Below are 26,382 nucleotides of genomic sequence, written 5' to 3' on the forward strand. Positions count from 1 at the left end.
ATTGCAGCAGATACGCGTGAAATGTTGCAGATATATCCAAAAGACTTGCTCAGCCATAACGAATCGAAACCAGCAAGACAACAACGTGACAATGCAGACGAGAACATTCTGCTCAGCATATTGGAACGCTTCCATGTGTTTGCACCTGATACGCATCACGCTGCGCTGCAAAACATTGCAACAAAAGACGTTGCTAGCGAAGAAATCCAAACATCGCTACTGAACGCACGAGTCATGGGTCAGAAACAACTGGATGAATTTGTGGAGGATAGACTTGTTGGAGACGCAGAAACCTCAGTGCCTCAGCACTCATTGTATGACACCATCAAGAAGAACAATGCTCCAACATTCGACGATCTTTATAAGGTAGTACAACACAGTGCCGAAAAGAACAAACGCACTGTTCTGAAAGCTGATCAAAACTTCCTCCAACGTTTGGTAACGGCATATGCATCTGGCCGCACGATCAACTTGGACAACGTGTTGAACCACGAACTTCTTCGAGTACCAGTCTCGCTGGCAGAGCTCAATGGCAATTTAAGGACAGGAAACAAATCGTTGCTGGCTGATATGTTGACAGCAGATGTTCCATGTCCTGCTACGCTCGATCTGCACGGGAAATCAGCTTGTCTTGTTATAGATGGACAGGCTCGAGTCGTGGCCATTGGGAAACCGGTTGCTGCCAAGACATTAGGAGACTTGGCAGACGTTTTCACAAGATCAATCTTCCAGTCAGGAATGCAATATCTTCGCATAGACGTTGTATTTGACAGATACCGAGATGAGTCGATCAAAGCAGGAACAAGAACCAAACGAACAAAGACAAGTCGTCCAATATGTCGTATTGTAGAAGGACGGGAGGTGCCACTGCCTAACTCCTGGATAAACTTCATTGCCCTTCCAGAAAACAAGGCAGCCCTTGCTCGCTTCCTCTCGGAAGAACTTCTGGCACATGCTCCTGGTGATACAGAGATTGTGGTTGCAGGGGGGTTTGACGATGAGCGTGAAATCAGGTCATCACGTGGCAATACTGACCTCACTCCACTAAAAGCAACACACGAAGAAGCGGACACACGCATAATTCTACATGTCATAGATAGTCGGCTGGACACTGTAGTTGTATGTGCGAGAGACACTGATGTCATGCTGTTGTTGGTGGCACATTTTCCGCGTGTCAGTTGCAGAAATCTATGGATGATGGCTGGTACTGCCCAGAAGAGAAAGTACATACCCATAGGTCCATTATATCACAACTTGCCATCAAATTCAGTCCAATCACTTCTGCCATTTCACGCTCTTACGGGATCGGACACGACATCGCACATCTGTGGACACACGAAACGTTCAGCATGGAAAGTCTTCCTTGAGTATCACCACCTTCTTGTGGGTTTGGGAGTAGGGAATTTGACCCCTGAAGTGTCAAAATCGACAGAAATATTTGTCTGCAAAATCTACGGGATGAACAATCTGGAGACAACAGATAGCGTTCGTCGGGTCATGTTTGAGAAGGCCTGCAAACCAGAAGCGATGCCACCCACGAGCGATGCTCTCAAATTCCACATCCAGCGTGTGCATTACCAATCTCTGATATGGAAGGAGGCACACTGCCCACTTCCGAACCTGCCGAATGTCACGGAGTTGGGATGGAAAAGGGTCGCTACCAATTTGCAACCAGTGCTGATGACACTCCATCCAATTCCTGAGTCGTGTCTTGAACTTGTTTCTTGCAGTTGCAGGTCACGGTGTCGTACCATGCGCTGTAGCTGCCGTAAAGCAAAACTTGGCTGCACAGCTGCATGTGTATGTCGGCAAGAAACTGACCAGGACGGTTGCTTTAATGACAATGTGTAATGTGTTAACGACATTATTCAACTTACCGTCGAGCCTGCATATCGTAAAAGACGTCATGACTGTGCTACCTGTATATAGTTAAACGTTCATATGTGATTGTTCACTGCATGTAATCGTATTAATCAATGAAGATCAAAAGTAAAGTTGTATTGCCTTGTAATCGTGTTGTTTATTATATGAGCTGTGTGGCACAAGGGTCCATGTGTAAGTGTCTGTAGATATCATTTCAGCTGCAGTTAGCCGATATTTAGAGCTATTTTGTGAGCAACCACCTTGAATGTGTCCTGTTTCAGCATATAGCTTTGGTCCAACACTAATAATAGTGCGCTCATATGCTTCCTTGACCTCGATAACCTGGGGCTAGACATCAAAATAATGATTCTATGTTCACTAGAACTGGAGATATCGTCAATATAAGATTTGATGGCGGCCATCTTGGAAAATGGCCGAAACATCGATTTCTGCTAAAATAGTATATACAAATTTGATTGCCCGGAAATATTCATCTTGTTTCACGTAAAGTGTACTTGTTGAAATGTCTTCCTGTGTGATTCTGAGTTCAGCGGCTAAAAGTTAAATATTTTGGCGGCCATTTAGTTTTTTCCAGATTTGAGCATCAAATACCAAAAATTCAGCTTGGTATCCTATTTTTTCATGATCAGCACCCCCAAAATAGGTTAAAAACACTTGTTACCAACTTTTACTCAGAAATGCCCCTATAACTTGTATTAGATGCATTTCTGGAAATTTAGCCTAGTCTAACAACTTGTACATTTGTATGGGTGTTCTTCATTGTGAATTTGTATGTTTGATTTAAGGTTGGATGATTGATTGAAAGATTTTCCACAACTTGTGCATTTGTATGGCTCACCATTGTGAATTTTCATGTGCCTTGTAAGATGGGATGATCGATTAAAATATTTTCCACAACTTGTGCATTTGTGTGGGCGTTCTTCATTGTGAATTTTCATGTGCCTTGTAAGATGGAATGACAGGTTAAAAGATTTTCCACAACTTGTGCATTTGTATGGGCGTTCTTCATTGTGAATTTTCATGTGCCTCATCAGGTTGGATGATCGATGAAAAGATTTTCCACAAATTTTGCATTTGTATGGGCGTTCATCATTGTGAATTTGTATGTGTGATTTCAGGTTGGATGATCGATTAAAAGATTTTCCACAACTTGTGCATTTGTATGGGTGTTCATCATTGTGAATTATCGTGTGTGATTTAAGGCTGGATGATCGATTAAAAGATTTTCCACAACTTGTGCTTTTGTGTGGGCGTTCATCATTGTGAAATTGTATGTGTGCTTTCAGGTTGGATGATCGATTAAAAGATTTTCCACAACTTGTGCATTTGTATGGGCGTTCACCATTGTGAATTATCATGTGTGTTTTAAGGGTGGATGACCGATTAAAAGATTTTCCACAACTTGTGCATTTGTATGGGCGTTCACCATTGTGAATTTTCATGTGCCTTGAAAGATGGGATGACCGATTAAAAGATTTTCCACAACTTGTGCATTTGTATGGGCGTTCACCATTGTGAATTTTCATGTGCCTTGAAAGATGGGATGACTGATTAAAAGATTTTCCACAACTTGTGCATTTGTATGGGCGTTCACCATTGTGAATTTTCATGTGCCTTGGAAGATGGGATGAATGAATAAAAGATTTTCCACAACTTGTGCATTTGTGTGGACGTTCACCATTGTGAATCATCATGTGCCTTTTAATGCTGGATGATTGATTAAAAGATTTTCCACAACTTGTGCATTTGTGTGGGCGTTCATCATTGTGAATTTGTATGTGTGATTTAAGGGTGGATGACAGATTAAAAGATTTTCCACAACTTGTGCGTTTGTATGGGCGTTCATCATTGTGAATTTGTATGTGTGATTTAAGGGTGGATGACCGATTAAAAGATTTTCCACAACTTGTGCATTTGAATGGGCGTTCACCATTGTGAATAACCATGTGCCTTTTAAGGGTGGATGAGAGATTAAAAGATTTTCCACAACTTGTGCATTCGTATGGGCATTCACCATTGTGAGTTCTCATGTGTGATTTCAGGGTGAATGATCGATGAAAAGATTTTCCACAACTTGTGCATTCGTATGGGCATTCACCATTGTGAGTTCTCATGTGTGATTTCAGGGTGAATGACCGATTAAAAGATTTTCCACAACTTGTGCATTTGAATGGGCGTTCATCTCTCTCTCCTTTGCGAACCTGGTGAACATTTTTACGTGCAAACAATTCATTTTTCGTTTTGTTGTGTTTGTAAAAAGTTCTCTTGTTTGTTTCAGTTGGCGAGTCCTGCGGGCCTGGGTCTACGCTGTTCGTAAAAGTAGGTGCAGTCTCCCTTGCAGATTCAATGGATCCACCTGTAAATACAACATCACGTGACATGTTAAAAAAAAAAAATATCTGATATTGCTCAATACTTGATATAATTCTGACAAACGTACACAAACATGTACATATTGTTACGTTTGTGGGGGTAGGGGATATAATACCACAGTGGAAATAGGATTGCATAGTAATAGTATGGACCGTGTTTGGGTAGGAGACATCTCAATGTATTAAGGAGGGAGAACTGTGAGCTTAAGATCGTTTACGTGTCACCACACGGGAGGGTGGCGTTGTGTTGACGAGGTCGGATCTAAGGTTCGTTCTCTCCCAGTATGCGATTATTCTCGGTGGTTTTTCCTTTTGTTTTTACAATTATAACAAGCCGGCCATATAAACGCACATATTTAACCAATAACAACAACAATCGCCGTCAGTGTCTGGACATTACCTTCAACAAGTAAACCCTGCCCCACCAAACGAATGAGGAACAAGGCCACACCCCCAGAGTGGGACGAGGTGCATGGAAACTATCGTAACCGGCAGACCACACCCCAAGCTTCGTCATTCGATAATATAATCTCGCAGTTCACTCTCAAAGCTCCTGTGCCAAGGATCGTGGTCTGATTCCATGAGAATGTGTGTTGGTGTGTATGTGTGTCACAACCAATGACAACCTGTCTTGTTGTCTTGCAGCACATTGGAGTTCAGTTAGCCTTGTTGTTAAGCGTTTGGATGTTTGGCCCACATAATTGGCTTCACAATCTTCACATTGGTTTGACAGCTGTGCTCGTAAAGAAACACATCCTTTACAATATGAATCCTGAGCTGCAAATCTTTCGACATGTACATATATGGACATATGTGCAGGGTGTTCGAAAAAGATTGATACAACTTTGACTTCCTGCCATTTCTTTGTTTTTTTGACCGATACCGTTTTCCTTTTCAGGGTTTGGTGGTGTTATTGTGGTGTTTGCTCCCTGGGATTTTTAGCACCGTAACTCAACGATGACATTGACAATGGAGCAGAAGACAACAGTGATGGCTCTGTGGTACCAGACTAATTCATATGCAGACACCCGTTCTGCCTGCCGGTTCTGCTGGGAATACGACCTCAGAACACGTGATGGACCAACAAATTGTGCCGTTCAACGTATTGTGAAACATTTTGAGCACAAGGGTACTCTTGTATTTGTATTCGTTTCTTAGATCCTGCTTGATTCAAGTTTAATAAAGCCTGATATTGACCAAAAAGGCTTTCCATCATTCATTCGACGTGGATCCGAACACTGTGAATGCCGGCGAAGTTGGCTCGCTGAATTTGTGTCTTCAGACGATACCTTAGGGCTTATGAGTCCGATGAAGTTACGGAAGCAGATAAGCTGGACGTGCTCATCAACCCAGTGTCCACGTCCGTCTATCGATATTTCGCCCATTGCGCGAGCGAAACCAACGCTTACGAGGCTCTCAAGACTTTGTACGTCAAGCCTCGTGGAACGATCTATGCTCGCCATTTACTGTCTACACACCGACAAGAGCCGGGAGAGACTTTGGAGCAATGTGTGCAAGCTTTGAGACACCTGAGTAGAGATTGCAACTTTCAGATTGGTACGTTGCAGGAACTTCAAGATGATTGCATGCGTGATGCTTTTATAACTGGTCTGCAATCGCCTGATATACGACAACGGCTATTGGAGAATGACGGTGAATCTTCATGATGCATATGAAGCTCGTACCTTGCAACTCGCTCAGACGCGTACGGGCGATCTTACCTCCCTGTGAATGCTTCAACGTCAGAGGGATGACGAGGGGAGATGCAGACACTCACACAATCTCAGGATACTCCGATCACCAGTCTCCGCTACACGACCCCCACTCCAGAAATCGGAAGGAATGGTCGATGGTGAGCCATCGTCAGCAGAGGAGTGAAATCCCAAGTTAATGATGACCACATCAGCTACTGCCAAATGTTATTTCTGTGGATATCGGAGACATCTGCATATCCAGTGTCCAGCATGATGATGATGATGATGATGATGATCGTTTTAAGGCCATTTTCCCTGCTAGAGCGGGGGTTAGCCTTGCGGGCCCCATGACAATCATGGTTCCCTGTTTGAGGCAATGTTTTTATGGCCGGATGCCCTTCCTGACGCCAACCTTCAGTCAATGAGTCTCTCAATGAGTCTCTCAGTCAATGGAGTATCTTCTCTTCTGGAATTGGTTATGACTAACTTCCCTGCAAATGTCTGCGGTTCTTCTTCTGTTCCAATCGGTTCTTCTGATCATGTGCTTGTTAAAGTGGACATCTCTCTGGCCATTCTCAGACAGCCTCCTCAGCGCCGACGAGTCTGGCATTTCACTCAGGCCGACTGGCACGGTCTGCAAGCAGCCATCAATCATCTGGACTGGTCTCCCATCTCCACTGCCTCTGACATCAATTCTTCCTGGGAGTTCTTCCAAAGCAAACTGCTCTCTCTCATGCACAGATTTATCCCATCTCGTCTTCAGTTGTCTTACCCTTCCTCCCATCCATGGTACACTGAATCTTGTGGTGAGGCAGTTGCCCTGAAACAAACAGAAACAATTTGCCTTTGCCTCTTGGAAGGCAAATCCAACTGAAGGCAATCTCAGTTCCTCCCACCAAGCTCGAAACAAGTGTGTGTCTACCCTCAGGAGTGCCAGGAAGCACTATCTCTCCACACTCAAGATTGAACTCTCAAACCTGTCTGCTTCCTCCAAAACCTGGTGGCGTCTGGTCAAATCCGTTTCTGCTGTTTGTTCCCCCTCCCTTACCTCAAATGGCTACACAGTTGACACCGCACGTGACAAAGCCGAATGCCTCAACTCTGTGTTTGCCTCAAAATCTTGTGTCCCAAACCCATCTCTCTCTGTTTCCACCTTTCCCAGTCGAACCCAACTGCTCCTGGACTCTGTGTCCTTCTCTCCTGACAAGGTGGAGAAGTTTTTATCAAGTCTCGACTCTGATTCTGCAACTGGACCAGACGACATCAGCTCACGGGTCCTAAAATCCTGCTCTGCCGCCCTATCTCACCCTCTCTCTGTTCTTTTCACCCTCTCTTTTGCTCAAGGTCATCTGCCAGCATCTTGAAAATCAGAAAACATTACCGCTTCACACAAAAAGGTGCAAAAACAGATCCTAGTAACTACAGACCAATCGGCCTGCTTTCAATTATCAGCAAAGTCATGGAATCCATCATTGCTTCGGATATCAAATCCTTCCTCTTCTCCAATGGCTTGATCTCTGATCATCAATTTGGATTCAGACCAGGTCATTCTCCTCTGGACATGTTGCTTCTGCTGTCTCAACAATGGATGGAGGTCCTCAATGCCAAACAGGAAATCAGAGCTGTCTCACTTGACATATCACGTGCCTTCGATACGGTCTGGCACCCAGCTCTGCTCACCAAACTCTCCTCCTACGGTATCCATGGAAATCTCCACTCATGGCTTGCGGACTTCCTCTCTGGTCGTAGGCAACGTGTGGCCCTGAATGGATTTCTCTCATCTCCCCTTCCTGTTCTGGCTGGAGTTCCCAAAGGTAGTGTTCTGGGCCCTGTGCTATTTCTGGTCTTCATCAATGATCTCTCTGACTCTCTGGAAAATCCTCTCCGTCTCTTTGCTGATGACTCTACTCTTTGTCGCTCCATTCTTCATCCCTCAGATCGGAGGTCTGCAGCCTCCTCACTCTGCAGACCTGGACAAAATCACAGACTGGTCAAACAAGTGGAACATGTCTTTCAATCCTGACAAATCTCACACTCTTACAATGTCTCTCCGAAATGACCGACTGGAAACCCCTCCCATCTACTTTCTCAACAATCCTCTCCAAGATGTTCTGTCGCTCAAGCTTTTGGGTCTCACTATCTGCCATGATCTTTCTTGGGAAAACCACATTTCCAAGCTGGTCTCCAAAGCCAGTCGCTGACTAGGCATCCTCCGTAGTGCGAAGTCCTTCCTTGGCACACCTGAGCTCCTCACCACATACAAGGCCTTCATCCGCAGCTCAATGGAATACTGTTCCCCCCTCTGGGCTGGTGCTCCTGCCTCACACCTAGCGCGGCTTCATGCTGTTGAGGCCAAAGCTTTCAGAATCATTGGAATCTCCTGCGATGAAGTCAACTCCGAGGGCCTTTCACTCACTCACCGCAGGCAGGTTAGGTTGGTGGTCTTTCTGTCTTCTGCCGACTCCTCTCCGGCCTTGCTCCCCCAGCTCTCTCTGTGCTCTGTCCCCCCCAATATTCCTTCAGGTCGCACAAGATCTGCCTGCAACCCTCTTATGGTTAAACTACCAAAATCTAGGCTCTGCTCACCTTCACTCTTTCATTCCCCTTTTCTCCCACCTCTGGAACAAACTCCCCCACTCACTTCAATCCCACTCCTCCCTCCAGGTCTTTAAAACAGCTGTTCACCACCATCTCTTATCTTCCCCCATCCAAAACCTTGATCTTTTCAACCCCCGGTAATTCACCCCAGAGTCCTTGCAGTGTTCATATGTTTTATACCTCTCCCACCTCCACCCCAAGTCCTCCCGATGTCCCTGCTCTCAAATGTTGTGTTTGTGTCCTTCCCCATCTCTCCCCATCTTGTCTGCCGCTCCCCTTGTTTTTTGTGTTTTGTGTGTCGGTTTGACTTTTTGTGTGATTAATGTTAGCTCTTTCACGAGCCTAGATCTTGTATACAAAAAAAACCAACAAAAAAAACCCCTTGGTCGCCTCTTTCGATGCGCAGGGATACGGTGTACCTATTCTAAATCGAGGTACACACCGTGATCATTCATCCCACCAAGCTGGTACTCAATTTGCCGACCTCGGAAGGATGACAGGCTGAGTCAACCCCCTGGCGTTAATTCAACGATCGACCAGGATTCAAACTCAGGATCCTCGGATCCCAAGCCGGCACCCGAACCGCTAAGCCAACACCAGGCGGTGCAACACGATCAGCATGCAATGCCATGTGTAATAATTGTGGCAAGAAAGAACATTATGCCAAGGTGTGTCGAGCTGTCAAAACGGTCGGACCCATTTCTGCTGGTATGCAGTTGGAAGCCACTGCGCTCTCCGCTACTTCGCCCTTCAGTCTCGTGAAAGCGGTGGTCAAGATCACGGTGAATGGGGAGGCCGCTGATGCGCTGATCGACATGGGGTGTTCGGACAGCTATGTGAATGCTGTATTGGTGAAGCGCCATGCTTGGCCTATCCTCCCCATGGGGAAAACAGTGTGTCTGGCATCATCTTTACATCAAGAGATAAGGGGATATTGTGTTGTGGAACGAGGAACGAATGAGACGAAGTACCAGAACGTGAAACCGATGGTTCTGAGAGACTTATGTGCTGATCTACACTTGGGTCATGATTTTTTTCGAAGGCATGCTGATTTAAATATGCATTTTGGGGGTACTAACCCTATCTTCACAGTCTGTAGTCTGTCAGAGGTAGTAGTCGATCCACCATCGCCGTTTGCCAACTTAACTGAGGATTGTAAACCGATCGCTTTGAAGTGAAGATGACTTACCCGGGAGCATGGGAAGTTTGTTGCTGTGGAGACCAGGAAACTTCTCACCGAAGGCATCATCGAGCCGAGCAAATCGCCGTGGCGGGCCCAGGTATTGGTGACGACCAGTGCTAATCACAGGAAACAGATGGTGATAAACTATTCCCAAACTATTAATCGTTTTACGCAACTAGACGCGTACCCATTGCCACGTTCGGACGAAATGGCAGGAGAAGTGGCTAAATATCAAGTATTCAGTGCATTGGATTTGCGCAGTGCCGATCATCAAATTTCGATCCGAGAGTCTGATAAGCTGTACACGGCATTCAAGTCTGGTCAGCAACTATCAGTTTCATCGTATACCCTTCAGGGTAACAAATTGAGTCGCGTGCTACCAACGAGCCATCAATGAGATAGTATCTCGAGAGAATCTCAAAGACACCTTTGTTTACGTGGATAATGTCACAGTATGTGGACGAACACAGAACGAGCACAACACTAACTTGAAACGATTCATGGAAGTAGCTCGCAAGTACAAACTCACTCAATGCTGACAAATGCACGTTCTCGGCTAAAACTATCAATCTCTTGGGATATACCATTTCAGACGGCTCGATTCGCCCTGACATGTCCTGTTTGCAACTGCTATTGGAAATGCCACCTCCGCCTGATGTAGCCGCGCCGAGACGAACCCTCGGGCTAAACGCTCATTATTCCAAATGGATCCCGAAGTATTCCGAGAAAATTCGTCCTCTGGTTGAAAGCAAAAATTTTCCGCTGTCTTCAGCTGCGAAAATGGCTTTTCACATTTCGATTAAGGATATTGCTCAAGCGGTGGCAATATCAATTGATAACAGTGTGCCCTTCGTTGTTGAGACTGATGCCTCAGAGTGCGCAATCACGGCTACCTTGAATCAGTCGGGCCGACCCGTGGCCTTCTTCTCCAGAACATTATCACACAGTGAGAGGTGCCACTCGTCTGTTGAGAAAGAGGCCGACGCTATCATGGAGGCCTTGCGTAAGTGGAACCACTTTCTCCTCGGGAAACATTTTCATTTGATCACATACCAACGATCGGTGGCTTTTATGTTCGAGGGTCAACATTCCCAGCAAAATAAAGAATGGAAAAAAATAAAATAAAAAAATAAAATAAAATAAAATCGCTATGCGGCGCAATGAGCTTGCGGAATTCGGCTACGACATCGGATATCGCCCTGGCAAGGACAATGTCGCTGATGATGCATTTTCTCATGCTTGATGTGGAACCGTGGGATCCGAGAGGGGATTGCGGGAGCTGCATGACTCGCTTTGTCATCCGGGAATCACTCGCATCGCGCATTTTGTTTGATGTCGAAATCTTCCTTATTCGGTTGAGGACGTAAAGAGAGTCTGAAGTACTTGTCCAGTTTGCGCCCAACTGAAACCAGTTTTATAAACCGCATCAAGGGGTTTTGATCAAACCCACCCAACCATGGGAGCATCTGAACATTGATTTTAAAGGTCCACTCCCTACGTACGGCCACCTCTCAACGTTACATGCTCACCGTCAAAGATAAGTACTCACGCTTCCCATTTGCCTTTCCTTGTGGAGATCTCTCTCCAAATTCAGTGATTAAATGTCTCTCGCAGTTATTCGCGCTGTTTGGTTGTCCAGCGTGTATTCATTCAGATCGGGAAGCCGCTTTCATGTCTCGTGAGATAAAACAATTCCTTCAGGAAAGAGAGAGAGCCTCCAGTCGAACGACAAGGTATAATCCACAAGGCAAATTTGCTTTTTGCAGCTCAACAGGTTTTTTTTTTTTGAAAAACTGAATTGAGGCTCGTGAAAGAGCTACCGTTTATTTCACCAACAAATCAACCAGACAAAAAATATATAAAAAGAGGTAGCGGGAAATAAGATGGGGAGAGAAGGGGAAGCACACAAACACAACATTTGACAGCAGGGAGATGTGTGGGAGGGAGAAGGCTTTGGGGGAGGAGGCGTGGGAAGGGGGTGTGGGGGGGTGGGGGTGGGAGAAGTATAAAACACGGACACCAAGGACTTCCAGGACAGAAGTTGGTATTTCAAAAAAGTGGATTTGGGGTGAAATTAGCAGGGGTAGAAAAGATCAAGGTTTTGGATACAACAACATGCATTTTAAGGCCATTTTCCCTGCAAGAGCAGGGGTTAGCCTTGCGGTCCCCATGACAATCTTCTCCATTTTGCCCCATTTTCTGCATCTCTCCTTGTTAACCCCCTTGCCCGCATTTCTTGTTCCACCATCTTTAGCCAAGTCTTTCTCGGTCTTCCCCGTCCTCTACTTCCTTCTACATTCATTTCCATCACTCTTCTCAACCAGTCACTTTCATCCTTCCTCAACACATGACCAAACCATCTCAACCTGTTCCTCTTTACAGCATCAATCACAGGCTCTATTCCCATCATCTTCCGCAATTCATCATTTGTCTTCCTCTCTCTCAACGACATTCCGCACATCCACCGAACCATTCGGATTTCCACCCTTTCCAGCCTTTGTTGCTGCTCTACATTCATGACCCATGTCTCGCTCCCATAAATGATAACACTTCTCACATATGCAGCATACACCTTTCCCTTCAGCTTCAGCTTCAACGACACTCCCCTCCTCATCAGCACGCCACTCAGTTCCCGAAACGTCTTCCATGCACATCTCACTCAAGCAACCGTTGCCGAGTCTGATCCATCTTCTCCATTCAGCATGTCTCCGAGGTAGCAAAATGTTTTCACACCTTCCAGCTTCACGCCGTCTCCAAGATCCAACTCAACATTTCCTCCATCTGCAGCTACCTCTGTGCACACCTTACATTTGAATGTAGCTGCCACACTGGTTAATGTCCCTCTCAGACCACTACATTTTTGATGAACCCACTCAGCGCACATTGTACATTGAATGGAGTTCACTCCGACACCCTTCTTGCACACAGCACATGGCCACTTCCCAGTTCTTTCCACCTCACCACATGCTTTACCACTTGCCATCACCTTCGTCTTTCCTATATTCACCTTCAGACCTTTTGTCTCCATACATTCCTTCCACTTGTTCATCTTTTCGGTCTCTGTTTTTCACGGTCTTTTCACCCCATACTTCCTTGTTTTAAAATCTAAAAAAAAAAAAAATTAAAAAAAAATCTTCCTTCTCCGTTTGTTCGTTCTTCTTTGTTCGTTTGTTCTTCGACCACGTTGTTTAAAAATGTTTCATCTGTCCCCTGAAGAACTTTATTTTGTCATATTCTATAACACCTTTTTCTTCTTCTTCTATAAAAGAATGCTTTCGACTTGCTCACCAAATCTATTCATTCCAAATTTTTTTCCCATCTCTCACAGTGCATCTTTCATTCATTCCCTAAACTCTCCAGAACTCCACCCATCCTTCAGCGTCCTCAAATGTATTTTTGACTCGAATGTCTCAAGAAACTCATTTTGCAATAAATGTTCGTTTCCCATTAATCGTACACTTTTCAAAATCCAATCTCACCCCTTCCCTCCAAATCTTCCCCATCACCCATCACTTTCAAATCTTCCCCCTTGCCCCTCCCCCCCAAATCTTCCCCATCACCCATCCCTTTCAAATCTCCCCCCCTGCCCCTTCCCTCCTAAACTCCCCCCACACCCCTCCCCTCCAAGACTCTCCCTCACTCCTCCCCTCCTAGACTCCCCTCTCACCCCTCCTCCTCAAAGCGTCCTCCCCGCTTCTTCCCCCTTCCAACTTTCACCTTCTTCTCCCTCAACCTTCTGCCTCACTCTTCCCCCTCCTCAAATAACACCTCACTGCGCCTCACCCAATCACCATCAAACCTTTTGTCCGCCCCATTCTTCCCTTTCTCCAAGCTATTCTGTAATCTCTGACACACCTTCAACAGCTCTCCATACCTCTTCCTCCTCTTCCACATCTTACCGTACCGCTCCTCCCCCCCCCCCCCCCTGGTCTGTATCCGATGCTCCCCCTTCCTCTTCCTTAACAGTATGGACCTCAAACATCCGGGGCCTTCGCTCAAACTTAACTGATCTCTCCATACAGGTTGCTTCTGACAAACCAAACGTGATCTGCTTAACAGAAACTTTTCTCCTTCATGATGTCTCTGATTCCTTGGTATCTTTCCCAGGTTACTCCCTCCTCCGGTATGATTTACCTGAGCCTCGTCCTGGAGGTGGGGTTGCTATCTTTCTAAAAAAAACTCTCTTCCTCACTCGCCATGCACTGCCCTCTCTCCACCTCACCCCCAGGAATACCTTTGGCTACGCCTTCCCCTTCGCTCCCACCTTTTGTTCATATGTGTGTTGTACCGTCCACCAAACAGTGATGACTCCATCTACATCTCGCTGTCTGATAATATGGACCAACTTCTATCTACCCATCCCAACTCTCTCTCTTGCTCATATGTGGTGATTTCAACTGTCACCATGCCAGTTGGCTGGGGGTGGGTACCTCTCTCACCAGCCATGGCTCTTCAGCAAAGGACTTCTGTGACTCACTGGGACTGACACAATCTGTCAATTTCCCAACCCGGATCTCAGTCAACGGAGCATCTTCTCTTCTGGACTTGGTTATGACTAACTTCCCTGAAAATGTCTGCTGCTCTTCTTCTGCTCCAATTGGCTCTTCTGATCATGTGCTTGTTAAAGTGGACATCTCTCTGACCATTCTCAGAGAGAATCCTCAGCGTCGGCGAGTCTGGCATTTCACTCAGGCCAACTGGCACGGTCTTCAAGCAGCCATCAATCATCTGGACTGGTCTCCCATCTCTACTGCCTCTGACATCAACTCATCCTGGGAATTCTTCCAAAGTAAATTGCTCTCTCTCATGCACAGATTTATCCCATCTCGTCTTCAGTTGTCATACCCTTCCTCCCGTCCATGGTACACGGAATCTTGTGGTGAGGCTATTGCCCAGAAACAACTTGCTTTTGTCTCCTGGAAAGCAAATCCAACGGAAGGAAATCTCATTTCCTTTCACAAAGCCCGCAACAAGTGTGTGTCCACCCTCAGGAGAGCCAGGAAACAATATCTCTCCGTTCTCAGGACCGAACTCTCTTATCTGTCTCCCTCTTCCAAATCCTGGTGGCGTCTGGTCAAATCTGTTTCTGGTGTTTGTTCCCCCTCCATCCCCTCCCTCACCTCAAATGGCCACACGGCTGACTCCGCACGTGAAAAAGCTGAATGCCTCAACTCTGTGTTTGCCTCTAAATCTTGTGTCCCAAACCCATCCCTCTCTGTACCCACCATACCCAGGCGTACCCAGCTGCTCCTGGACTCTGTGTCCTTTCCTCCTGACAAGGTGGAAAAGTTTCTGTCAACCCTCGACTCTGATTCTGATTCTGCAACTGGACCTGACGGCATCAGCCCACGGGTCCTAAAATCATGTTCTTCCGCTCTTTCACTCCCTCTCTCTGTTCTCTTCACCCTCTCTTTTGCTCAAGGTCATCTTCCATCTGCTTGGAAATCTGCCAACATCACCGCTTTGCACAAAAAAGGTGCAAAAACAGATCCCAGCAACTACAGACCAATCAGCCTTCTCCCAATTATCAGCAAAGTCATGGAATCAATCATTGCTTCAGATATGAAATCTTTCCTCTTCTCCAATGGCTTGATCTCTGATCATCAATTTGGTTTCAGACCTGGACACTACACTCTGGACATGCTGCTTCTGCTTTCTCAACAATGGATGGAGGTCCTCAATGCCAAACAGGAAATTAGAGCAGTCTCCCTTGACATATCACGTGCCTTCGATACGGTCTGGCACCCCGCTCTGCTCACCAAACTCTCCTCTTTTGGGATCCATGGAAATCTCCACGCATGGCTGGCGGACTTCCTCTCTCCTCGTAGTCAACGTGTGGCCCTGAATGGGTTTCTCTCATCTCCTCTTCCTGTTCAGGCTGGAGTTCCCCAAGGCAGTGTTCTGGGCCCTGTGCTTTTTCTGGTCTTCATCAATGATCTCTCTGACTCTCTTGAAAATCCTCTCTATCTCTTTGCTGACGACTCTACTCTCTGTCGCTCCATTCTTCATCCCTCAGATCGGCAGTCTGCAGCCTCCTCACTCTCTGCAGACCTTGACAAAATCACAGACTGGGCAAACAAGTGGAACATGTCTTTCAATCCTGACAAATCTCACACTTACGATGTCTCTCCGAAAAGACCGACTGGACAACCCTCCCATCCACTTTCTGAATAATCCTCTCCAAGAAGTTCTGTCACTCAAGCTTTTGGGTCTCACTATCTGCCATGATCTTTCCTGGGAAAACCACATTTCAAATCTGGCCTCCAAAGCCAGTCGCCGACTGGGCATCCTCCGTCGTGCGAAGTCCTTCCTTGGCACACCTGAGCTCCTCACCACATACAAGGCTTTCATCCACAGCTCAATGGAATACTGCTCTCCCCTCTGGGCTGGTGCTCCTGCCTCACACCTAGCTCGCCTTCACGCTGTTGAAACCAAAGCATTCAGAATCATTGGAATCTCCCACGATGAAGCTAACTCCAAGGGCCTCTCACTCACTCACCGCAGGCAGGTTGGTGGTCTTTCCATCTTCTACCGACTCCTCTCTGGCCTTGCCCCCACAGCTCTCTCTGGGTTCTGTCCCGCAAATATTCCAACAGGTCGCACAAGATCTGCCTGCAACCCTCTTATGGTTAAACTGCCAAAATCAAGACTCTCTGCTCACCTTCACTCCTTCATTCCTCTTTTCTCCCGCCTCTGGAACAAACTCCCTCACTCTCTTCAATCCCACTCCACCCTCCAAGTCTTTAAAACAGCTGTTCACCACCATCTCTTATCTTCCCCCATCCAAAACCTTGATCTTTTCTACCCCCGCTAATTTCACCCCAATTCCACTTTTTTGAAATACCAACTTCTGTCCAGGAAGTCCTTGGTGTCCTTGTGTTTTATACTTCCCCCTCCCCCCCCCCCCCCTTCCCATGCCTCCTCCCCCCGGGCCCTCTCCTTTCCACATATCTCCCTGCTCTCGGATGTTGTGTTCGTGTGCTTCCCCTTCTCTTCCCATCTTGTCTTCCGCTCCCTCTTTTTGGGTATTTTGTTTGTCTGGTTGATTTGTTTGTGAAGTAAATGTTCGCTCTTTCACGAGCCTCGATTCAGTATACAAAAAAAAACAAAATACCAAAAAAAACCAACATCTTTTCCTTCAGTCCATCCATACTTTCCGCAATCAACACCAGATCATCTGCTTACAACTCCCACGGTAAACCCTCTTTTACGGTCTGAGCCAGCACCTCCATCACAGCTACAAATCGAAGTGGACTTAGTACCGACCCCTGATGCACTCCCACCTTCACCTCAAACTCACCACTGTTCCCGTCCTTCGTCCTTACAGCTGTGCGCGCTCTTTTGTACATTGCCATCACTACTCTGATCAACCATTCCTCCATTCCTAACTTCCTCAAAGCCCATGTCAATACTTCGCGTGGAACCCTGTCGAATGCTTTCTCCAGATCAACAAACCCAAGAAACAACTTCTTCCTCTTCTCCATGTACTTCTCCTGCAACTGCCTCACAATAAAGAGCGCGTCTGTCATTCCTCTTCCTGGCATAAATCCAAACTGCATTTCGTCAATCTTCACCTTCTTCCTTATCCTCCTCTCCAACACCCTTTCCAATACCTTCATTCCATGCTCCAATAACTCTGTCGCTCGGTACGAGCCACACTCCAGAGGGTCACCTTTCCCCTTATATCGAGGGACGAGGGTACTCAGGTCCCAATCCACTGGAATGCGACCTTCTTCCACCACCAGATTACAGATCTCTGCCATTCTCTTCACACCCCAACTTCTTGCTGCCTTCAACATATCTCCCACAACTCCCGTCGGCCCTCCCGCTTTTCTACTCTTCATTGCTTTTATCGCTTCCTCAACATCCTTCTCAGTTATCTTCTCTGCCGGTCCGAAAACTGGGTTACTCTCTGTGTTGCCATCCCATTCATTCTCTGTATTCAACAGCATTTCCATATATCTTTTCCATCTTCCTTTAATTCCATCTGGGTCCACAACGATTTATCCCACTTCATCCTTCAAGCAACTCACCCCCATCACATCACACCTCTCTTTCGCTATCTGCTTTGCAATCCTGAATACCGCTGTCTGACTCTCTTCCGAATCCAAGCGTTCTCCGAACATTTCCGACATGTCTCCTGCGCCTTTGCTACCTCTTTCTTTGCAGCCTTCTTGGCTGCCTTATAACTTTCATGCTCTGCTTTTTCTGCTCCCGTACCCTTCGCCTTCTGCCACTCCTTGAACTTCTTCCTCTGCTCGTCAATCCTCTTTCCAACTTCATCATCCCACCACCATGTTTCCGAGTGCCTCGGTGGTCCTTTTGTCCATCCACATACCACACCAACGGCTCCCAACAGACTATCTTTCATTGACATCCAACCACGTTCAAGCTCAATCACATCATCCTCTACCCGACTCAGCCTCTCTTTTAATGCCTCCCTTACTGTCACCTCTTTCAACCTCCACACCTTCATTCTCGGTTGGTACTTCACCCGCCGAGCCCTCCTCGCACCTTTCACCCTTATGTCACAGACAACCAAGTGGTGCTGTGAAACAGCCTCCTCCCCCGGGATCACCTTTGTGTCCCGGAGGTGCCCCCTATCTCGCCGACGCACCATCAGGTAGTCAAGAGTTGTCGTCGACCCACCTGACGTGTATGTAACAAGCTTATTATCCCCTTTCTGGAACTGAGTATTACAAATCAACAAATCAGCTCCATCAGCAAACTCCAAAATCCTTTCACCTTCTCCATTTCTCACACCATATCCGTAAACCCCAGGAACTCCCTCAAAACCGTCCATACTCCTTCCCACATGTCCATTTAGGTCTCCTCCTACCACAACAACTTCCTCATCTTTCACGTTTTCCATCAGCTTCTCTATCGCACACCAGAACTTGTCCTTTTCATCGCTCCGACCAACCTGCGGAGCATATCCCGAGATGACGTTCACCAAGAGCTTTCCAATCATCATTTTCACTATCAACCTATCACTCACTCTCGTCACACTCAACACACTGTCTACAAACTCCTCAGAAAACAGGACACCAACACCATTCACGCCCTCCGGGCACCCTTGCCACACAAACTTGTATTTCTGTCCCTGCCTACCCTTCACCATTCTCACACCACTTCCCTTCCATCTCGTTGGTTTTGGATGGGGGAAGATAAGAGATGGTGGTGAACAGCTGTTTTAAAGACCTGGAGGGTGGAGTGGGATTGAAGAGAGTGAGGGAGTTTGTTCCAAAGGCGGGAGTAAAGAGGAATGAAGGAGTGAAGGTGAGCAGAGAGTCTTGATTTTGGCAGTTTAACCATAAGAGGGTTGCAGGCAGATCTTGTGCGACCTGAAGGAATATTTGGGGGACAGAGCCCAGAGAGCTGGGGGAGGGGGGGGGGCAAGGCCAGAGAGGAGTCGGTGGAAGACAGAAAGACCACCAACCTGCCTGCGGTGAGTGAGTGAAAGGCCCTTGGAGTTAGCTTCATCGCGGGAGATTCCAATGATTCTGAACGCTTTGGTTTCAACAGCGTGAAGACACGCTAGGTGTGAGGCAGGAGCACCAGCCCAGAGGGGAGAGCAGTATTCCATTGAGCTGCGGATGAAAGCCTTGTATGTGGCGAGGAGCTCAGGTGTGCCAAGGAAGGACTTCGCACGACGGAGGATGCCCAGTCGGCGACTGGCTTTGGAGGCCAGATTTGAAATGCGGTTTTCCCAGGAAAGATCATGGCAGATAGTGAGACCCAAAAGCTTGAGTGACAGAACTTCCTGGAGAGGATTTTTCAGAAAGTGGATGGGAGGGTTGTCCAGTCGGTCTTTTCGGAGAGACATCGTAAGAGTGTGAGATTTGTCAGGATTGAAAGACATGTTCCACTTGTTTGCCCAGTCTGTGATTTTGTCCAGGTCTGCAGAGAGTGATGAGGCTGCAGACTGCCGATCTGAGGGATGAGGAATGGAGCGACAGAGTAGAGTCATCAGCAAAGAGATGGAGAGGATTTTCAAGAGAGTCAGAGAGATCATTGATGAAGCCCAGAAAAAGCACAGGGCCCAGAACACTGCCTTCGGGAACTCCAGCCTGAACAGGAAGAGGAGATGAGAGGAACCCATTCAGGGCCACACGTTGACTACGTTGAACGTGGGATCGAACGTGGGAATTGACAATGGGATCGTTGAACGTTACAACAGTGTAATCTGGCGGGCAGTTTCCATGCGACAAGTCACGTGATCCTTCGGGCAGCCAGTGGGAAATGGTGCTGCCTGACGCGTTACATTCTATCCGGTATTTATTGTGCACGGTTACTAACGTAACCCCACATGAACGAACGTTCTCCTTTCGTCGTCAGAGTTTTAGTGGACACTCGTTACCGATCTGGTTGTCAGAACCAGGACCGGTATTGCTACGTCGATCCATACGTCAAAGCAAATATGAGCCGCTCGTGGATGAAGTGAATCTTCGAGGCGAATGAGGAGTACGTGCATGTTCGCTTCGCCGATGGTCGCGAGACCACCGTGTCAGTTCGTCATCTAGCGCCACGTGGGGAGGTCGTGGATAGAATTTGGGAACCTGAGTCGCAGGTAAAGTCACCTGAAGGGATTTCCGAGAGGAGTGCGGTACCGATCAAGGGTTTGCCAGAGATAGTATCCTTGCCGCCCACTCTGAAAAATCTCCAGACAATCGAGGAGATGCCACAAGATGAGGTAGAGTGTCCTCCACATTCTCCTGAGCCGGAGATCTACCGAACCCGAAGTGATCGGTCTTGTTGACCTCCGAATCGTTTAAATATGTGATTTGTTTCGATAGTGGATATTCTGCTTTGTAGTCGACATCATTCTGGTGTTGTGTAGTTTGACATTTATCGAATACTAGCAGAAGTACCCGGTGTTGCTGGGTGGGGAAGGGGCGGAAGGGGAGGAAGGGGGGGGGGAAGAGGAAGGGAGGAGGGGGAAGGGGAAGGGAGGAGGGGGAAGGGGAAGGGAGGAGAGTGGGGGAGAGGGGAGGAGAGGGTGAGGGAGGAGAGGGGGAGGAGGATCGAGGGTAGGGGGAAGGGGGAGGGAGGGGGGGAAAGGGCAGGGGTGGGGGAGGAGTTGAGGGGTTAGGGGGGTAAAGGGGGAAGGGTGAGGGGGGGAAGGGGAGCAAAGGGGGAGAAGCGGAGGGGAGGGGGGGAGGCAGGAGAGGAAGGGATTCATATATATGCTGGTGGGTGAATGTGGCGTTCATCACGTTTTTGAGTTACCTGCAATGCCGATCAGGATGAAGAAGAAGCCGTACGACCAACTTCGTGCACTTCCGGAATTGTTTGATTCATTTGTATTCAAATGTCTGGTGATTTTTTTGGTATTTATTTATGCGACTGTGTACTTGTATATAACTGTCATTAATTTTAAAAGGCGAAGGCACAATTGAGCGATTTTTTTTTAACTCCAAAAAAACAATCTTTTTCTTTTGTCATAGTTTTTTTTTTTTTTTGGCCTAAAACACTCCCAGGCACTCACTGATGAAGATCCGTTCAGCCATCTCTGAGAAAAATGGTGACACAGACAGACACACAGACAGACATCGCTCTTATATCGTGGATTCGTGTTTAGATTGACTGATTTGCCACGAGTAGAAGTGACATTTTCCAGCAGGGCAGATTGTGGTGAATTTGAAGAAGAAGAGCAATTGAAGGTATCGACCTCCAGGGACTGAAGGCTATAAGTTGTCGCCGCGCGGATGTGCGCGGATGTTCGTGCAAGACTGGTCTGCTGTGAGCTGAAGCCAGACAATGGTTCATGCTGGTAAGATTGAGATCGTACTCTGCGAGCTGGCTTGATTGTATTACCTCGCTTAATGTACATAATCTGTTTGTGTTAATATACTCTTGTTGTATTTGTATTCCTTTCTTAGATCCTGCTTGATTTAAGTTTAATGAAGCCTGATATTGATCAAAAGGCTTTTCCATCATTCATTGCGTTGATAACGATGATGTCATTGGTGCCGTAATTATGACATTGAAGCGTGGTGTTACGCGCGCTGCTTGTAAGCAAGGAGGAAGTGGACAACGCGGTAAGTTGTAAGAGTCTTTATTCAAGAGCTCCACTGTAACACTGGAGCGTTCCGGGCTGCGCGCCCGGTGTGTATCCCGCGGCCACGCCTACCCCTCGGGCGTGGCCGCCGCCCACTTGGTGCGCGGAATGATGCCCTCGCGCCAGTGAGCTTTCGTGTCCGCCACATGCGCCCCCTCAGAATTCCCGCGCACCTGGAGGGCCAGTTTGTGGGGCAAACGGATGACCCGGCCGAAGCGCCCTCTGGCGACTGGCGGCGTCCGGGGTGCAGGGATGCCAGCTGGGATGCCTCCGGCTGCACCCGGGATGGGTGCAGGCTCGGGGGGCGGCGTGCCGGCGGGGCCGGGGGTCCGCCCGCCGGGGGGCGGCCCCGACGCGGGGGCCGAGCCACCGGCGGTGGGTGGTCCACGTCAAGGTGGGCCGGCTTGAGGTGGTCTATGGAGACACGATCAGGAGTGCCGCCGATGTCCAAGGTGAAATGTTTCACCCCGGTCTCCAGCACGCGGAAAGGCCCGTCGTACGGGGGCCGCAGTGGTGTCCGGTGGGCGTCGTGCCGGACGAAGACGTACTCCGCGGTGCGAAGCTCCGGGGCGACATGCGTAGGTGGGTGCCCGTGGTGCGCCGTGGGCACCGGGGCGAACCTCTGGGGGGTCTCCTGCAGCGCGGAGCGCTCCTGCGCCGCGGACCGTAGTGCCGTGGAGTCGGGGAGGAACTCGCCCGGCACCCGCAGCGGTTGCCCGAAGACCAACTCCGCCGCGGATGCGCGCAGGTCGTCTTTGGGCGCCGTCCGGAGGCCCAGCAGCATCCGGGGGAGCCTGTCGATGCACCCGCCCTCGCGGAGGGTCGCCCGAAGCACGGCCTTCAACGAGCGGTGGAACCGCTCGCACAGGCCGTTAGCCTGGGGGTGGTAGGCCGTGGTGCGGTGCAGCTGGACCCCGAGCCCCCGCACGACCGCCCCCCAGAGCTCCGAGGTGAACTGGAGGCCGCGGTCGGACGAGATGTCCGAGGGGGCGCCGAACCGGGCGACCCAGGTGGCGATGAACGCCTGCGCGACGTCCGCCGCCGTCGTTGACGCCAAAGGCACGGCCTCCGGCCACCGGGTGGTGCGGTCCATCATGGTCAGGACATGGGTGAAACCCCGCGAGGGGGGCAGAGGTCCTACCAGGTCCACGTCAGTGGTCAAACCGACGTTCCGGCACCGCAAACGGGGCCAATGGGGCCTGGGTGTGTCGGTGCACCCTCGCGCGCTGGCACGCGAGGCACGTCCTGGCCCAGCCGCGGACGGCCTTCCGGAGGCCATGCCAGACAAACTTGTCGGCGATCAACCTCTGGGAGGCCCTCGTGCCCGGGTGGGACAGGCCGTGGATGGCGTCGAAAATCTGGCGCTGCCAGCCTGCGGGCACGATGGGGCGAGGCCGCCCGAGGGAGATGTCGCACCAGAGGGCCGTGCCCGCGCCGTTGAACGGCACCTCGGTGACGCGGAGGCCCTAACGGTGGTCCGCAAGGCCTGGACGTCGGGGTCGGCGGCCTGGTCCGCCGCCATCCGGGCATAGTCGATGCCGAGGTGGACCGCGTGGGAAACGGACTGGGAAAGGCAATCCGCCACCGGGTTGTCCTTCCCCGCGACGTGCCGGATGTCCGTCGTGTATTCGGACACGGCCGAGAGGTGACGCTGCTGCCGGGCCGACCACGGCTCGGCGACCTTGCCCATCGCGAACACCAGTGGCTTGTGGTCGACGAAGGCCGTGAACGCAAGGCCCTCGAGCAGATGGCAGAAGTGCCTGACCGCCAGGTGGAGTCCAAGCAAGTCGCGGTCGAAGGTACTGTACCGGCGTTCGGGCGGGCGAAACTTCCGGCTGAAGAACGCCAGCGGTTGCCAAGCTCCACGCACCCATTGCTCGTGCACCGCGCCCACCGCGTAGTCCGAGGCATCGGTGGTGAGGGCGATCGGTGCATCGGGCGCCGGGTGCGTGAGCATGGTGGCGTTAGCCAAGGCGAGCTTCGCGCCCACCAACGCCGCGTCCATCTGCTCGGTCCAGGTGACGTCACCTTTGCCCGGCTTCCCTCGGAGGGCCTCGTGCAGGGGGCGCAGGAGCTGGGCGATGCGGGGCAGGAACCGATGGTAAAAGTTTACCATGCCCAGGAACTCCTGGAGCCCCCTGATCGTGCGGGGGCGCGGAAACCCCTTCACCGCCTCCACCTTGGCCGGTAGGGGGACGGCCCCGTGCCTGGTGACGCGGTGCCCCAAAAAGACGATTTCAGTGACACTGAACCGGCACTTGGCGGGGTTCACGATCAGGCCGTGCTGGCCCAGGCATTCGAAGAGCGTGCGGAGATGGTGGAGGTGCTCTTCGCGGGACACGCTTGCGACGAGGATGTCATCCAGATAGACGTAGACGAAATCCAAGTCGCGCAAGATGCTGTCCATGAGGCGCTGGAACGCCTGAGCCGCATTCTTCAAACCGAAGGGCATCCGAAGAAATTCGAAAAGACTTCGAAAAGACTTCTCGAAAAGACTTCTCGAACGGCGTGATGACAGCCGTCTTCGGGATGTCCTCCGGCCTGACGGGGACCCTGATGGCAACCGCGTATGAGGTCCACCTTCGAGAAGGACATATTCGCCAAGCGGGCGGAAAGGTCCTCAATATGGGGGACGGGGTAGCGGTCGGGGGTGGTGGCGTCGTTGAGACGGCGGTAGTGCCCGCACAGTCGCCATCCCCCGCCGGGCTTGGGCACGATGTGGAGCGGCGACGCCCAAGCACTCTCGGAGCGCCGCACGATGCCGAGCCGCTCCAGCGTAGCAAACTCGGCTTTAGCAACCGCGAGCTTCGTCGGCTCGAGGCGGCGTGCCCGGGCGTCGACCGGTGGCCCGGCGGTGGGGATGTGATGTTCCACCCGGTGCTTGACGGTCCCCGCCGAGAGGGTGGGCCTCGTGAGGGCCGGGAAACGGGCGAGGAGGTGGGTGAATTCGTCCGCTGCCGGAAGCGCGCAGATGAACCTGGCCGGAACTGAACCGCTCAGCAAGCCGCTCGATGAGCCGCTCAACGAGGCGGGCAGCGCGCAAGCGAGCGAGCTGAACGTTTCGGCCTGGACAAGCCTTCTGTGCTTTACGTCCACCAAGAGGCCATTGGCACAAAGGAAGTCCGCGCTAAGCAGTGCCGTAGGCACGTCGGCAGTCACGAATGACCATCGGAAAACCTGCCCTCCGAACCGCAGAGAAAGGCAGCGTTTTCCGTATGTGCGAATGGGCGTACCGTTGGCAGCAAGCAGAGCGGGACCCCGGCCCGCGGTCTGCTTGTTGGACGTACCGGCGGGAACGACACTCACCTGCGCTCCCGTGTCGCATAGGTAACGGCGCCCGGATAAGGTGTCCGTTATGTACAGGAGGCTGTTTAATCGGCCGGCGCTCAGTGCCACTACCGAGGGCTGGCCCAGGCGTTTCCCGACCTGCCGAATGAGCACGGCGGGCGACATTGCCAGGCCTCGTGGCCGAACCTAGCGTGGAAATGGCACCAGGTTTGCGGCGAAGCCGGAGGCCGCGGTTTCCGCGGTGGTGGTGGGCGGGGCGTGGCGGCCGCCACGAGGCGCCCCTCGGAGTAGGGGTGGGCACCCGCAGGAGGTTCAGCGGTGCGTCGCGTAATAGGGGTGGACACCCGCAGCAGTTTCGGGCTCGGGAGCCGCTACGGCCGCACCGAAACTCGCCTGCGTGTCCAAAGCCGAGTAGAACTTGTCGGCCTCGGCCGCGAGCGCTCGGGGTTCCGTTGTCGCGGAACCGGCCAACGCGAGGCGTACTCGTGCCGGCAGCTGGCGTCGAAATAACGCCCGGAATAGAGCGTTCGGGGTTTCGTCGCCCATGAGCGACAGCATATGGTCCATTCGGACCGACGGTCGCATGTCACCAAGCTCGGGGAGGTCCAAAAGGCGATCGGCCCGTGCGTCCACCGTGAGGCCGAACATGGCGAGGAGGAGACGCTTGATCACCTCGTACCTGACGTCGGCCGGTGGGTTCCTCAGGACCGACACGACGTGGGCGGCCGTGCCGGCCCCGAGGGAGGCGACCACGTGGCAGTCGCGTGTCTCATCCTCCGTGATGCCTCGAAGCCTGAACTGGGCTTCGGCCTGCAGGAACCAGATCTCCGCCTGAGCTTCCCAGAACTCGGGGATCTTTATCGCTACCGCGTTGGTTGCCATGGCTGTGGCGGGTTCAGGTGGTCAGTGACGGCTGTCCAGAACGTCGGAGGTCACCAATGAAGCGCGGTGTTACGCGCGCTGCTTGTAAGCAAGGAGGAAGCGGACAACGCGGTAAGTTGTAAGAGTCTTTATTCAAGAGCTCCACTGTAACACTGGAGCGTTCCGGGCTGTGCGCCCGGTGTATATCCCGCGGCCACGCCTACCCCTCGGGCGTGGCCGCCGCCCACTTGGTGCGCGGAATGATGCCCTCACGCCAGTGAGCTTCCGTGTCCGCCACAACATCATAATTCGACAGGGGCAACGCTCAGTCTGATCAGTTTTAAATTTATTGAGCATGATCTATGCAACAATTAGATTAGAGAATATAAATTTATGATGTCATTGCTCACGTGGTCTGGCAGCCATATTGGATCCAAGAAA

At 50.3% G+C, this 26,382-nt stretch overlaps 1 protein-coding gene across 1 annotated transcript in view; it reads right to left on the bottom strand.

Annotated features, from left to right (window-relative positions):
- Positions 1 to 2,593: 2,593 nt before the first annotated feature.
- Positions 2,594 to 26,382, bottom strand: part of LOC137427331 (uncharacterized) — a 131,864-nt gene continuing 108,075 nt past the window's right edge. The window contains exon 9 of the mRNA XM_078777114.1: positions 2,594 to 4,240. Coding sequence (XP_078633240.1) covers positions 2,610 to 4,240 — 1,631 coding nt within the window. The 3' untranslated portion in view covers positions 2,594 to 2,609. The remainder of the gene's footprint in view (positions 4,241 to 26,382) is intronic.

The sequence above is a fragment of the Myxine glutinosa genome, chromosome 5 (assembly GCF_964187855.1).
Source record: "Myxine glutinosa chromosome 5, kmMyxGlut1.1, whole genome shotgun sequence".
In the NCBI taxonomy this organism is placed as follows: domain Eukaryota; kingdom Metazoa; phylum Chordata; class Myxini; order Myxiniformes; family Myxinidae; genus Myxine; species Myxine glutinosa.